The 16,923-nt window shown below is 37.4% G+C and overlaps 1 protein-coding gene across 1 annotated transcript; it reads left to right on the top strand.

Annotated features, from left to right (window-relative positions):
- The first annotated feature begins 1,162 nt into the window (after positions 1-1,162).
- On the top strand, positions 1,163-15,433 carry LOC130216557 (zinc finger protein 271-like). The gene is made up of 4 exons (XM_056448453.1): positions 1,163-2,544; positions 2,963-2,984; positions 6,586-6,695; positions 12,264-15,433. Exons 1-4 carry the CDS (start codon positions 1,164-1,166, stop codon positions 13,403-13,405), a joined length of 2,655 nt encoding a protein of 884 aa, XP_056304428.1. The 5' UTR covers position 1,163; the 3' UTR covers positions 13,406-15,433.
- The last annotated feature ends 1,490 nt before the right edge of the window (positions 15,434-16,923 follow it).

Below are 16,923 nucleotides of genomic sequence, written 5' to 3' on the forward strand. Positions count from 1 at the left end.
ACAGCAGGTTCAGAAATATGACATTCCCAAATCACACTTTTAAAGCTACTTGCAACTTTCCACTGCGTCCTCCCATTTCTTAAATACACTAAATTTTTGGATGTAAATCATTCAAAAAACAGACAATAAGCAAGATTTATGAATTACTCAACATACATGATTTAGCTTAAAAATAAATGGGAGAAAGATTTAGATGAACCAATCTGAGATGAAGACACAAAACAAGGAATTTTCTCATCATCCAAATGCCTCAGACATGCTGTAATACAATACAAAAGTGTTCGTTGTTTGCACTGGGCTAAAGTCAGACTCTCTAAGATCAATGCTAACATGATCCTGCTACCCTGCTGCACATGTTCTGGACATATCCAAAGCTTTACATATACTGGATTAGTATTTTTGAGAGCTTCTCTGAGGCATTTAGGCTGAGGCATCACCATTTCTCGTGTTGTTCAGGGTGGCCACTGAGAACGCTCCTCTCAACACAAGACAAATTAACATGTTATCTTTGGTTCTCTTCTGGCTAGAAGACTGATATTGTTAAAATGGAAATAACCTATTACACCAACACATACTCACTGGTCAAAAGAAGTGATGAGAAAATGGGTCTGTTTCAGTTAGGAGGTTCAACCAACTCTGAGTTTAAACTTGAACTCTGAGTTGATTTACCGAAAGATTAAAAACGCTTGGGTTTCAGAACAGCTGATCTGAGTCAATCAACTTTGATTAGACCAACTTAGAGTTAAGCGCACACCGCGACTATAAAAAGGCATTATCAATGGAGCGCAGATATTACCAGTCACCATGGCAACATCTGAAGAAAGATCAACATTTCTTTCTCCAGCTGAACTCGATGTGCTCATGCAAAGTTATAGCAAATATGAGCATATATTTAAAAAAGAGCAACACCACTGCATCAGTGAAACAGATACAGCGTGGGAAACATGCTCAAGTTACATTTAATATATTTAAGTATAATAAAATAATGTAATGTGTGACGTTTAAAAAAATGTCACTTGAAAAAGTGCAGAATTGGCTGTAATTTTGAAGTTATTTGAGATGTAATTGCATTAATTGACATAAAATAGGCTACTGCATAGTTTCCACAACACATTTAACAAAACAAGAATGCTAATTAAAATGTGACTTCATTTTCAGATGTGATGGTGAAGGAGGAGAGTGAAGAACTGAGTGAAGATGAGGAGAAACATCATGTCAAACTTGTTGAAACTCACAGAAAGACTGAAGAAAGTTTTGTAATGGAAAGAACAGCCGTGAAAGGTTTCACCTGCACTCAATGTGGAAAGAGTTTCAGCCACGAATACAATCTCAAGCGTCACTTGCTGATCCACACTGGAGAGAAACCTTATCAGTGTTCATACTGCGAGAAGAGCTTCAATTATTCAGGAAACCTGAATAATCATGAGAGAATCCACACTGGAGAGAAAACACACAGATGTGATCAATGCAGGAAAACATTTTTGAGTTCTTCAGATCTGAAGAACCATCTTAGAGTTCATACAAACGAGAAGCCTTATTCCTGTTCTGAGTGTGGAATCAGTTTTACACTGCTGTCATATTTAAGAAAACATGATAAGATCCACACTCGAGTGAAAGAGTTTGTCTGCTTTGAGTGTAAGAAGAGTTTTATTAGAGCTGAACACTTGAAGCTGCACCAGATGATTCACACTGGAGAGAAACCGTACAAGTGTTCACACTGCGACAAGAGATTCAGACGGTTACAAACAATGAAAACACACGAGATGATTCACACTGGAGAGAAACCGTTCACATGTACTCAGTGTGGGAAGAGTTTCAGGCAATCATCTTCCCTTAATAATCACATGAGGATCCACACAGGAGAGAAAACACACAAATGTGATCAGTGCGGTAAAATATTTTCGAGGCCTTCACATCTGAAGATCCATCTTAGACTTCATACTAATGAGAGGCTTCATTCATGCTCTGAGTGTGGAAAGAGTTTCACAACACTGTCACATTTTAGAGACCATCAGAAGATCCACACTGGTGTGAGAGAGTTTGTGTGCTTTTTATGTAAGAAGAATTTTTTTACATCTGGAGACTTGAAAAAGCACCAGAAGATCCACACTGGAGAGAAACCGCACGTGTGTTCACACTGCAACAAGAGATTTACTACTTCAGGACATCTTAAAGTACATGAGAGAATTCACACCGGAGAGAAACCGTACACGTGTACTCAATGTGGGAAGAGTTTCACACAGTTATCAAGCCTTATAAATCACATGAGGATCCACACCGGAGAGAAACCGTTCACATGTACTCAGTGTGGGAAGAGTTTCACTCAGTTATCACATCACACAGCACACATGAGGATCCACATTGGAGAGAAAACACACAAGTGTGATCAGTGCGGTAAAACATTTCTGAGGCCTTCAGATCTGAAGAAACATTTTAAAAGTTCATACAAAGGAAAAGCTTTACCGTGCGTTCACATCGAAAGCGGAGACAACGTCAAAGTAGCCGGAAGTCATTCATTTTCAAAAGTAGCCGGCAGCGAGGAGAGTTGAAATCAAGTAAACTTTATGGTAATGAGCTATGATGCAGTTTGGCGGCAACCAATCGGAATGTAGTAGTCCAGCGCTTGAGAGGAGTTCGGAGAACGCAGCCCTGTAAAGTTTGTTTTCGACCACAGTAGTTCTCAAGGGTTTGATTATTGCAGTCGGCTAATTTCCAGTTATTTACGATGTTTTCTTACAGGAACATGCATTAATAAAAGATACTGGCGAGTTTCTGATGTGCATTAATGTTATTTTTTTTCCTTTAATAAATCGAGAATCTCCTGCGACAGTACAAAACTGCTTCCGAATATTTCAGATATATGGAGACATACTGGATAAGTGAAGCAAAGCCACACCACATGCAACTCGATCCTCCACTGTTAAATGAATCTGATTAAAAGTGTGCGACATTTTCATGCTAGAAAGCACGTTTAATGTGGGAATGTAACTGATTTGCTGATAATGCTGCACAGGGGCACCGCTGGCCGCCGGATGTTTCTAAATTATGGAAAGCATTACCCACAATTATCAGGAATGCAGTTTGACTCGTTACTGGGATTTTATGTAAGCTTGTAATTCTGTCACCACACTGCAAATGAAGAGGTATGAGAGCTTTCGCTAAATATGCCAGTTAAAGCAACAACATGGCTTCAAAACCGAGCAAGGAGACAGACAAATGTAAAAAAGGAGCAATGATGTTCAATAAAGATGGATTGGCCGTGAAGGTCATCATGAGTGTACAGATACAGGGACACTGGAGCGTTTTAAAGCCAGCTCATAGATCAGCTTATAGACATACCAGCTGATCGACGTGACTTTGAAACACTCCAGTGACCCTGAATCTGTGGTTACACTCAGTAAACAGAGGTGAGTTCGGTGAACTGATGACCTTCAAGGCCAATCACAGTCATTTCTGTTGAACACATGAACACAATAGCAAATCAGCGCTGTTTAGAAAACGCTCAGTAGAGCTCAAATGTTGGTTGGAAATGGCCATTTTTAAAAGTTCAGTATCGATTAATACCGAATACCAGTATCGTGACGACCCTAATGTAACTAATAAATATATATATATATATAAATACAGAGTTCAGATGCAAAAACCTATAAATGCCATGTAAAATGTCCTAAAATTTGCATTTTTCTAAGGTCGAAAGGGATAAGGGGCTTTAGCTGTGGTCACACTAGAGTTTGAGCTTGCGAAATTCTGACGTATGTCGCTGCGAAAAGGGGCGGGATTAAACAAGATGATTAGACATTAAAAAAAGCGAGCGATTGCTCCATGTTTTAAATTTCTGTCCAGAGTCCACCAGAACTTTTCTGTCCATATTTTGATCCTCGATTGGTCTCACGCAGTCAAGTGATGCGATTTCGCAGGACAGAGTTCATCAAGCTTGAACTTTGCACCGCAGAAACCTGCGAAACTTGACACAAGTTTTTGCATTCCATATAGCAGACAGTATGTGTGTAACATTTGTTTATTAAATAAAAAGTCTTAAACTGTAAACAACTTATAAAAAACATCCCATAATAAAAATAAGTTGTCATTTACTAGGAATATGTCTGTAATTAAATTTTGACAAAAATGTCAGATAAAACCTTATAATTCTAAGGTGACACTTCATATTATTATAACAATGCTGTGATAAGCAACACTGACCTGGCTGTCCATTTTGAAGAGACTGGCAAATTAGGGCTGGTCCCGCTCTAATTGTAAGGCAAAGCGTGATTGGCTGGAGTAAGAACGAGCAACGATTGGTCAGCACCACTTGGCCGGTATCTGATTGGTCTGAATGAAAGTAGAAGGTGGGTGGAGTCCATCTATTTATGGAAGAAGCTGCGGTCAGACTAGAGTTTGAGCTTGCCAAATTTTGTTGTACGGCGCTGCAAAAAGGGGCGGGATTAAACAAGATGATTAGACATTAAAAAAAATGCGAGTGATTGCTCCATGTTTTAAATTTCTGTCAAGAGAGGTCCTGTTTTGATCCTCGATTGGTCTCACGCAGTCAAGTGATGCGATTTCGCAGGTCAGAGTTTACCAAGCTTGAACTTTGCACCGCAGCAACCTGCGAAACTTGACGCATGACCCTGCGTTTCCGGTCGGACCCATTCGCGTGCGTTTGAATGGAAGTCTATGGGGAGAAAAGCCCAGTGTGACCGCAGCATTCGCCCCAAAAAAGAGGTGATTTACTCTAATTTCAATAATAGAATTATAAATGGTTTATTAATAAATAAAGGGTTTTTGAGTTGACAGTCTTTTAACAATAAATTGTGAAGCTTCGTGACTTGTAACACCAAAAAGGAGAAAACATTGATAATTAACCCACTTCTCATTTATTTCTTCAGAACGCAGCAGCACGAGTGGTCTTTGATGAACCCAAAAGAGCACATGTCACTCCGCTACTCACCCGTTTGCACTGGCTGCCAGTTGCTGCTCGCATCAAATTCAAAGCTCTGATGTTTGCTTACAAAGCGACCTCTGGCTTTGCTCCTTCGTATCTGCTCTCACTTCTGCAGATGTATGTGCCCTCCAGAAACTTGCGTTCTGTGAATGAATGTCGCCTCGTGGTTCCATCCCTAAGAGGGAAGAAATCACTTTCCCGAACTCTCACATTCAATCTGCCCAGTTGCTGGAATGAACTCCCTAACTACATCAGAACAGCCGAGTCACTTGCTGTCTTCAAGAAATATGGATGAAAGAATCCAGCATTTGCTGTAGATAAATGAAAGAAATTAAGACCTGAATAAACATAAAAAGGCTTCAACTGATCATTTACATGACTGCGACAGTAAATGGTTTATAAGTGTTCTTCCAGCCATCTTAGGTATTTTCATAAGAAAGTCGATTTATAATTAAAGTTACAGCCGAATATAGCTATAAAATAATAAGCTAGATGCATGAACTCACTGTGATTTAACTATTATAGAAACAGATCTGACTGGCTATTTCATATCTAGATAAATATGTCTAGATATCTATATCATATCTAGAAAGCTAGTACAGAGCTAGTACGTTTTTCTGCCTAATTCGCATGTATTTACATTTATATGACGCACGATTTATTGATTATTTTATTTCACCAAAACTTTACACATTTTATACTGTAAAACAAATATTAAGCTTCATCAGCAGTTAGAACTATTCAGTTTCGCGAAACAGTTGTATTATTATTACCTCATCAGCTTCAGCTCCTCAAAATAATGAATGAATGATGATTTTTTTAACACCATGTGACAACAGTGCCACTCCCACCTGCCGGTAGAAACAGGTACTGCTGCACAGCTGAATTTAATTACCCGACACTAACGCTGCGTTAAGTTGAATGAGCGTGATGTATGTGGTCATTTAAAGTACTTAGATAACAAAAGAAATGTTATACAAACTATTTTTATTTAAGTGAAACATATTCCAAAATATCTTTTGACAGTACATCAGGGGCTTAAGCCCTCAAAGCCCCCCTCACAACGCCACTGCAGCCTCCTATATTTATGTTCAGTTGTTTCACTTTAAAGGCAATGAAAATAACAGAGTCCACATATATATATTCTTTTTTCGTATGTATTACTTTGATCTAATATGATACTACTGCATTAATTCTTCCACAGTTTATGCGTGATTTTTAAAGTTTTATGTCATTTTTTAAAAATAAAAATAAAATCCTCCGTTGTTCCCGCCTCCTCCGTGACGTCAGCACTGACGCGTTCATCCAGCGTCGAGTCTTCAGAGCTGAGGTGAGTCGTTGACGCTTTTTCTCGTGTTTACACAACAATAAAACACACTTTACAGTTTATTAAAGCGACAATCTGCGACTAGTTTCTGCATTGAGTTCACCTCTATCTGTGTGTCTGCTGACCAAAACAATACAGCAGGCAGAGAGGAGCTCTGAGAGGACAATATGAGTGAATGTGTTTGTTTACTATGTGAGGTTTCCACGTTTGTTATTATTTTGCTAAATATGATCTGTGAAGGGAATAATGGGACTCTTCTGCAGCAGATATGTGAACTATGATGAATAAAACACGTTCTTTGTTTCTTCTCCTGAAGCTCTGCCGCCATCATTGAAAGACAAAGACAGAGTTTATTGAAGGACAGTGAGAAGATGAGTGATCCAGACCCCTGCAGAATTAAACAGGAAGAGACTGAAGAACTGATAGGTTTGTGTTTATTCATTACTCTTCATTTTCAGCCAAACACACAAACACTCATTCATGATTTTTTTTTTGCGGTTAAAAAATTTTCACGAAAAAATTAGCAAATTTGCCTGCTGTACGCACTAACACTAATATTTCCACTTATTTTGAACTTCAACATGGCACAAGACATGGTTGCCCTTTGTCCCCACTCTTATTTGCAGTTGTGATGGAAGCTCTAGCTCTGGGCATTCAGCGGGCAGGAGTGGAACATAAGGTTTCATAGTATGCGTACGATATGTTATTATATTTGTCACACCCCTTTCAAGTTTTCCCAAATTGGTTCTTGGGCAAAATATCTGGCTATAAAGTCAATATTACAGTGAATTAATGCCTATCATGTTTAGGATCAGCTCCTTTTAGAAATTTAAATACCTTGGCATATGTGTCTCACATATTTATAAAGCTTTATATGTGTCCAATTATCAGCCTCTCTTATTTTGAGCGATGGGACCACCTGCCTTTGTCATTGGACGGTAGAATTAGTACGTTAAAGATGAATGTGCTGCCCAAACTTTTGTATATCTTTCAATCTCTTCCTTTCTTTCTGACAAAATCGTTCTTCCTTAATTTAAATAATCAGATATCAGCCTTTATCTGGAACAAAGAACACCTAAGATAAAAATAAGTGTACTGCAGAGACCTCGCGCATAGGGAGGAATGGCACTTCCAAATGTTATAGCTGATGTAAGAGCATTGCTATATTGGATGAACAATGACACCACTGATCCTTCATGGGCAATTCTGGAGCGATCTTCAGTTGAGCCCAGCTCATGAGAAGTCTTTTTGTGGTTTAGACTACCAGTTGCAAAGCCCATCTCTAGCCTGACTTCCAATTAGGGCTGTGTGATTTGGGGAAAATATCTAATTGCGTTTTTTTTTTGACAGATATTGCAATTTCGATTTAATTTTGTAGTCAAGTCAACAATTTAATAATCTGTATTTTGACTTCTTACCGCTAAAATGCTTAAAATATATTAACTTATATTAGCAAACAACTCTGAAATTGTACTTTTCTGTTGCTTGCTACTAGATTGAATGTCACTGACAGTACTTTCAGTTCACATTTTAGCAAGGGTGTAGGTTTGCACTTGACATGACAAACAAGTTGGGAATCAAAAAACATGTGAAAGAGAAACCATATCATAGCCGCAGAGTGACAGCGCGCAATATTCCTACTGCCGTCTGTTTTTATTATGAATCAAACAACAAATGGAGAAAATCCCTCACTGCTCTTGACTGAAGGACTTTTGTAGCTGAAGTTTTTTTATTACAGTGAAGATGCTTAAAGCACAGTTTGTTTAATATTTTTATCCTATTGTATTTATTTCCCTTTCCTTATTTACAGGGAGGAAAATAACTGTGCATATACACAGTTATAGTCAGATTTATTCGCCCTCCTGAATTATTAGCGACCCTTTCCTCCAATTTCTGTTTAACGGAGAGATTTTTTTCAACCCATTTCTAAACATAATAGCTTTAATAACTCAATTCTAATAACTGATTTCTTTATCTTTGCTATGGTGACAGTAAATAATATTTGACTAGAAATTTTCAAGATATCAGTATTCAGTTTAAAGTGACATTCAAAAGCTTAATTAGGTAATTAGGCAAGTCATTGTATAACAGTAGTTTCTTCTGCAGACAATCAAAAAATATATTACATATAATTACAATAATATTGACCTAAAAATAGCTTTCAAAATATTAAAAACTGCTTTTATTCTAGCCGAAATAAAACAAATAAGACTTTCTCCAGAAGAAAAAATATTATTGGAAATACTGTGAAAAATTCCACTGTTAAACATAATTTTGGAAATATTTATAAACATATATAAAATTCACAGGACGGCAAATAATTTTGACCTCAACTGATAATTGTTTTGAATAATCGTGATTACAATTATGACCAAAATAATCGTGATTATGATTTTCCCCTTAATCGAGCAGCCCTACTCTAGCCTGAGTTAGACTAAAAATATATTTCTCTTCTAACAGGTTTTTGGTATTTATTATCTTCACAGGGGTAGAAATAATACTTGTAAAATATGAACAATAACATTTAAGCAACAGATTTGTAGAAAGGTTTTATTTTAATTAGCTAACAACAGGACCCAAATACACGCACAATAGATAACAGTTCACCATGCGGGAAGAATCGTACATTTAAAAGATAAATACAGCAAGATTTCTAAATATCAAGTGGATATTTACACATCCCAACCATGCACTATATAAAATAATCCTCGTCAATTTGTACAATAAACTCAGCAGTATTAATACATCACCTGATTTCCATCAGCTGCTGAACATCGCTTGTGTATTGTTTATCATTTTTTTGCCTCCGTTTTCATTTGGTTTATTTGATGCCTAAATTACAGTATATTTGGCAAAGAGGAATTTACATTCATTTTAATGTTTAGTAGGAGTTTTCAAATAAATAGTCAACGTTACATGATGTATATAAATAATATATAACATTTACAGCTCTATTTGATATACAAGATTCTGCTTCTAGAGCATAAATATTTTATGACAGCAAATTCAGTAGATGAACTCAATAGCCTCTTTCACACATACAGACCTTTCTGGAAAATTACCGGCAGTTTTCCGGAAAGGTGCGAACAGGCCCTTATTGAAAATTTTCCAGATAGAGAAGTTGTAACATTATTGGTTGCTGGAACGCTGCGCTGTGTGAACATAGATGGAAAATTGCTGGCAAGAACGATTCACGTCTACAACACGCTGACGTGAGACATCAACTCCAGCCAATCAGAACACTCGCATTCACATCCGCGCTGTTTATGAAAATAAAAGCCTTTGAATATTATTCCAGACACATTTAGCTGCTAGATGTTAGTCAGATGACGTTTATATGTTCCTTCTTAATGCCAACTGTGGAAAGAATTGTCGATAAAATGCTTATGATAAGCCGCTGTTTGTTTACCTTTAACCTCTGCTTCAGTTGCGTGTGCAGACGGTGCATGTGAAGGAGCCGGTGAGCGCCAGCACACACACACATTATGTACATCTCGACATGTGAAAGTGTTCCTCCATATGTTTTTTAGTTGTCTACAATACTTCTCCATCCACAGAATTTGTAATGTAGTCAAGTGTGTAAACATTTAGCTGCGATTCGCGATTCTGCCTTTGGGTCTCACAAAGCAGCTGCATGAAGTGAAACCATCAAGAAAATGCAGACTCCTTCTATGTTTACAAATACAAGCGCAGCCGTTTAGAGCTGGTTAATGATGTCAGATTTTACCGGTATTTTGGAATGGATGTGTGAATGTTGTTTTCCGGATAATTTCGGGAAAGTCCGTGTCTGTGTGAACACCTTTTTTTAATAATTTACCGGTAAAGTCGTTCCAGAAATTTTCCGGATATTTACCGGTATCACTGTGTGAAAGGGGCTAATAACATGCTGAAACTCAAAATGCAGAGAAGTCCTTTAAATCAAGTTCAAATAACGTTACAGGAGATCGATGTTAAGATCAGCTAACATTAGTTTTGTCTTCCTAATTATTATTTCAGATCCATAATGAGAACTACTGCTAGATAATGATCACCTGTATTTTCCCCGTCATGCCTAGGCGTGTATCAGCAAACTAATAAAGCCCTGACCTGACCGAATAAACAGTGTTCCAGCAGATCCTGTATGTCAGAAAGTATAGTTTACTGTTGAAGAACTCAATTTATCATGGTAAAATAACACGGAAATGTAATAATAACACTTCAATCCCCTCCTGAAGCTCCGACGGTCTGCTTTGAGAAACTGTCAACAATGGTCAATGGCGATGACACTCCTTGTATTTATCGCATTAAACTATTGGCTTAACTGTTTACAAAAATGAAGATCTGCACCTATATCAGCATAATAACCAACGCCTTAATTGACCAAAACCATCTTTCGGGACATTTTAATGCAAGTGTATTTTTTTATTTGGGCTCGAATCGAGGGGGTGATCTAACGGCCGGGACCTTCACTCAAAAGCAAGCGTGTGGCACAATTGGTTTCGAACATGGTCTAGGCAGGCGTAAATTCGCTGTCTGATCTTTATATTGATGGAAACGTTGCTTCTTTTGAACAGCGGGATCAGAAATATGACATTTGTTGTGAATTTCCCTAGTCTGGCTCACGGCACCAAACTGTTGTGAAATTCTGAGAAGAGCCCAAAAAAACCAGGGAGAACTTTCGGTTGTCTTCAAAGCAGAATCCTTTAATAAGAAGAACTCAGCGTGGCTGTGGCGTCATCGAAAGAAAACTCTCAACTGTACAGCAAGCACTAGTTTTTTATACATTGTAAAACAAAGCATGCAAATGAAGTGTTGTTGTCGGCAGGGTAAACTGCCTTTTCAAGCCTGATCCCATCAGCATGTAAGTCTGCAGAATGGATGAAACCTGCCCAGCTACTGACCACATAAAAGGGGTTCTTAGAACTGAAAGTTTCACCCTAAGACAAAGGCAGAAAACAGTGTACAAAATTATGTTCTGCAGACCAGTCCCATCTGACCAGTTGACCGAAAAGAGAAAACAATAAACATAGCCATGCTGTGAAACTGACAATTTGCATTACTCTGGAGACAATCAGGGCTCAGAAAAACCAAGACATTTTAGGGTCTGTCGCACCAGTTATATATATATATATATATATATATATATATATATATATATATATATATATATATATATATAGAGAGAGAGAGAGAGAGAGAGAGAGAGAGAGAGAGAGAGAGAGAGAGAGAGAGAGAGAGAGAGAGAGAGAGAGAGAGAGAGAGAGAGATAATATAAATGTATATTCCCACAACATTCCCAAATCACACTTTTAAAGCTACTTGCAACTTCAGAACTTTGTAGCTTCAAATTCCAGCAACTTTCCACTGCGTCCTCCCATTTCTTAAATACACTCAATTTTTGGATGTAAATCATTCAAAAAACAAACAATAAGCAAGATTTATGAATTACTCAACATGCATGATTTAGGTTAAAAATAAATGGGAGACAGATTTAGATGAACCAATCTGAGATGAAGACTGGCACAAAACAATACAAGGAATTTTCTTATCATCCATATGTAATTTCATCCATCATCCAACCTCAAGTAATTTGATTACTGATGTCCATGTAAACACAGTCACTGTCATTCTCCCCTGCGTCTGTGTGTTTGTTTTTCCTTTTTGAAAATCAGCATGTGCCCGAACTGAAACTCCCATTTTTATGCAAACCCTTCCCTCTTCCCTCCCCCGACACTCCCATCTAAACAGAGTTGGACACACCCACTTTCCTGACTTTTTTCAAACTAGCGTTGTGAAAAACGGGGCTTTCATAGCCCTTTAACTCTTGTGATGGAAACGGACGCACACTACATGACAATCTGAGAAAAAAGGTTCTTGTGTCGTGTCTTCATATCATGTGTTCATCTTTTATTTTCCCTATAGGCTTTTGATTATATATTGTTTCTAGTTCTGGTGTTAAAAAACCATGTACAAAAAACAAACTCGAAGATTAAAATGTGACTTATTAATTTTCAGATGTGATGGTGAAGGAGGAGAGTGAAGAACTGAGTGAAGATGAGGAGAAACATCATGTCAAAACTGAAATCGAAACTCAGACAAAGAATGAAGAAAGTTTTATAATGGATAGAACAACTGTAAAATGTTTTACCTGCACTCAGTGTGGAAAGAGTTACAGCCACGAACACAGTCTCAAGCGTCACATGATGATCCACTCTGGAGAGAAACCTTACAAGTGTTCATATTGCAACAAGAGCTTCAATTGTTCAGGAAACCTGAATAAACATGAGAGGATCCACACTGGAGAGAAAACACACAGATGTGATCAATGCAGCAAAACATTTTTTAATTCAACAGATCTGAAGAACCATCTTAGAGTTCATACAAAAGAGAAGCCTTATTCCTGTTCTGAGTGTGGAAAGAGTTTTACACTGCTGTCATATTTAAGAAAACATGATAAGATCCACACTGGTGTGAAAGAGTTTGTCTGCTTTGAGTGTAAGAAGAGTTTTATTAGAGCTCAACAACTGAAGCTGCACCAGATGATTCACACTGGAGAGAAACCATATAAGTGTTCACACTGCGACAAGAGATTCGGACGGTTAGAAACAATGAAAACACACGAGAGGATTCACACTGGAGAGAGACCATACACATGTTCTCAGTGTGGGAAGACTTTCAGGCAATCATCATCCTTTTATAAACACATGAAGATCCACACTGAAGAGAAAACACACAAATGTGATCAGTGCAGCAAAACATTTTCGAGGCTTTCAAATCTGAAGGTCCATCTTAGAGTTTATACAAAGGAGAAGCCTTATTCATGGTCTGAGTGTGGAAAGAGTTTCACAACACAATCACATTTTAAAGACCATCAGAAGATCCACACTGGAGAGAAACCGTTTGTGTGTTCACACTGCAACAAGAGATTTACTACTTTAGGAAATCTGAAAGTACATGGGAGAATTCACACTGGAGAGAAACCGTACACATGTACTCACTGTTGGAAGAATTTCTCACAATTATCAAACCTTTTAAATCACATGCTGATCCACACTGGAGAGAAAACACACAAATGTGATCAGTGCGGTAAAACATTTTTGAGGCCTTCAGATCTGAAGAGACATCTTAGAGTTCATACAAAGGAGAAGCCTTCATGAGTGTGGAAAGTGTTTTACTCAGCAATTCCATTTTAAAGCACATCAGAAGATCCACTCTGGAGAGAAACCATACACGCACTCGTTGTTGGAGGAACTTTGCACGATGATCAACCCTTAATGAACACATGAAGATCCACACTGGAGTGAAAAAGCTCAAATGTGATCGATGTGGCAAAAAATTTTGTTTTACAGTCTTAAGAAACATCTTGATCTTCACAGTGAGGAGAAGCTTTAGTCCTGCATTTTGGTCCAGTTAGATCTGAGTGCTGCATTCGATACTATATGTCACAGTATATTGTTGGACAGGCTTCACTCGTGGGTCTGTTGATCTGGATCTGTGTCAAACTGGTTTACATCGTATCTTTCCGAGCGCTCTGTTTGACCTTCTGTGAGCCATTGCATCAGGGTGTCCCACAGGGATTAGTTCTGGGTCCACTTTTATTTAGTATTTATATGTTTCCTTCTGGGGAGGATCAGTGGTTAACACTGTCGCCTCACTGCAATAAGGGGACTTGTTCAAGTCCCAGCTGGGCCAGTTGGCATTTCTGTGTGGAGTTTGCATGTTCTCCCCATGTTGGCGTGGGTTTCCTCCGGGTGCTCCGATTTCCCCGCAGTCTAAACACATGCTCTATAGGTAAATTGGGTTAAGTAAATTGGCTGTAGTGTATGTGAGTGTGTGTGAATGTAAAAGTGTATGAGCGTTTTCCAATGCTGGGTTGCAGCTGGAAGGGCATCCGCTGCATAAAACATACTCCAGAGTATTGTCGGTATATTCCGCTGTGGCAACCCCTGATAAATAAGGGACTAAGAATGAATGCTCCCGTAGAGGCAAGTTACTCTAAAACAAGCTGAGTTTGAGTGTTTGTAATTTGTTTCTTCACACCACTGCGCAATAGTCCAGTGCTTCAGCATCTCCATTGGCTCCCTGATCACTCATGTATTGATTTTAAGACTCTGATTTTAATCTACAAAGCAGTACATTGATTCACTCCAGATTACATGTGTGATCTGCTGCACTGAAGGGTAAAAACCATAAGAAGGTAAGGAAAACATTACCCACAATTATCAGCAATGCTGTTTCTTTGGATTTCTTTAAGAAGCTTCTTAAGACACATCTTAATCTGTAATCTTTTGCTTTTTATTGTTTTATTGATTATTGTGTGTGACTTTTGACTTGATACTGGGATTTTATGTAAGCTTGTAATTCTGTCTTGGGCTGCGTTTGTATGTTGTTGTATATCTTGTAGGAATATTCATTGGTTTAACTCCGGTATGTTTCATAAATGCCTCCTAATTAACAATAGATGATTTAATTATGATGTGTAATCCATGACAGTAGCATATTACCAATATCTCATTTAGTATAAAATATTAGTGTATATAAAAATATAGTGACTATCCAGTAATGTTTACATTTTGATCTGTGTATTGGTCTGTGTGTTTGTCCCACCTCTTCTCCGCTGATTGGACAGATGGGTAAAAGACGACAGTGACTTTACAAGCACCATCTTAAGTAATAATGCGATTTTTAGCAACGTTAAGATGAAATTTTACCTCATACTTGGGTCATTTAGTCCCAATTGTACCCTTTAAGCCCTTACCTGTCCCGATTCTCTTTAGCTTGAAGGTGTAGGGGTAAGGACTGTGTAGTTCTTCAAGCAGAGATTTTTCAGGACCACACTGCAGATTAAAAGGTATGAGAGCTTTCTCTAAATACCCCACTTAAAGCAATAACATGGCTCCAAAGCCGAACAAGTAGACCCACAAATGTAAAAAAGGAGCAATGATGTTCAATAAAGATGGATGGTTTGTGCTTGCGTTAAAAACAACAACAACAAAAAAAGATTGTGCATATTAGGATTGTTTTAGGGGTGAAAAGCCACAGAAACAAAGCCAAACAAATATCCTTGGTTAGAACGTTTACCACTAAATGATGTGAAAATCCGTGTCATCGCTCATTTTGATGCAACAATACAAATTAAATAGAGTAAATCGGTTTTCTCAGCAGTATATTATGCATGGGGAGTGTTTAATATTTAGTAGATTCAGACCAGAGCAGACATAGAACCTCTCCAATCAATGCTAATGTTCACCCATCAAGAGGGAATGCTGTGAACCGCTGACACCACTGGCTTGCATTGTTCGTGACCTGTGGAGCTGCGCATCGATGGATTTGCTCTTCAGTGTTTGAACTCTCGGTATTGAATATTAAACCACACTGAACTGAACTTCAACTCTGAAAACTGGACTGACACGGTTTCTATTCACTATAATCTTCTATGTGAAGCTGCTTTGACACAATCTACATTGTAAAGGTGCTTTAGAAATAAAGATGACTTGAGTTGTGAACCTGCCTGAAGAAAGTATGTGAGAAGATTCAAAGACTTAACAGTTTTATTGTAAGTGCAGATCATGTTGTAAATATAAATAATCTTTTACAAGATGCATGTACATGTCGAAAACAAGAGGTTTTCAATTATATGGAAGATTATCATCAACGCTCACGCAGCACATTTACACTCAATTTCCATATAAACTAATTGAAAATGCTGCATCCACAGAGCTCAAACTGTGCTATTTCTTTTGTTGTAGTTTTTTTATTTGCTTCAAGCCGTTAGTTCTTACATTTTTTTCTTAGTTTATTAACTTTTGTTGTTCAAGTTGCTGATGGTTTCACTTTCACATTACAATATATATAAAAATTGTCAAAGCAGGCTTTGTTTTCCCCAATTTGTTTTAATAATATGGTTATTTTAGCCAAATATTTAATACATAAATTGAGATAATTTAAAAGTCTCTATTGTTTCTAGAAATATACAAAATTAAAAGGTATATTTATATATATATATATATATATATATATATATATATATATATATATATATATATATATATATATATATATATATATGTAATGTGTTTTAGATTATTGTAACACTTTAAACGTTTTTGTCATATATATATATATATATATATATATATATATATATATATATATATATATATATATATATATATATATATATATAACTTAGACCTAATATGACACTACTGGGTCGAATCCTCCGCAGTTTAAGCGTAATTTGTAAAGTTATGTCATTTTTACAAATAAAATAAAATCCTCCGTTGTTCCCGCCTCTCTGTGATGACGTCAGCACTGACGCGTTCATCCAGCGTCGAGTCTTCAGAGCTGAGGTGAGTCGTTGACGCTTTTTCTCGTGTTTACACAACAATAAAACACACTTTACAGTTTATTAAAGCGACAATCTGCGACTAGTTTCTGCATTGAGTTCACCTCTATCTGTGTGTCTGCTGACCAAAACAATACAGCAGGCAGAGAGCAGCTCTGAGAGGGAAATATGAGTGAATGTGTATGTTTACTGTGTGAGTTTACCCTCATTTGTTATTATTTCACTAAATATGATCTATAAAGGGAATAATGGGAATCTTCTGTGGTAGATATGTGAACTTTGATGCTGAAAACAAAAGTAATAGTTTGTGGAGCTCTGTTTTCTAAA

The sequence above is a fragment of the Danio aesculapii genome, chromosome 22, assembly GCF_903798145.1.
Source record: "Danio aesculapii chromosome 22, fDanAes4.1, whole genome shotgun sequence".
In the NCBI taxonomy this organism is placed as follows: domain Eukaryota; kingdom Metazoa; phylum Chordata; class Actinopteri; order Cypriniformes; family Danionidae; genus Danio; species Danio aesculapii.

Bases quoted from the DNA above. Each gene is read 5' to 3' on its own strand.
- LOC130216557 (XM_056448453.1), top strand. From the start codon at position 1,164: ATGGTGAAGGAGGAGAGTGAAGAACTGAGTGAAGATGAGGAGAAACAT. The intron at 2,985-6,585 runs GTAACTGATTTG...CTTCTCCTGAAG, and splicing joins AGCACGTTTAATGTGGGAAT to CTCTGCCGCCATCATTGAAA. The intron at 6,696-12,263 runs GTTTGTGTTTAT...ATTAATTTTCAG, and splicing joins AGAGACTGAAGAACTGATAG to ATGTGATGGTGAAGGAGGAG.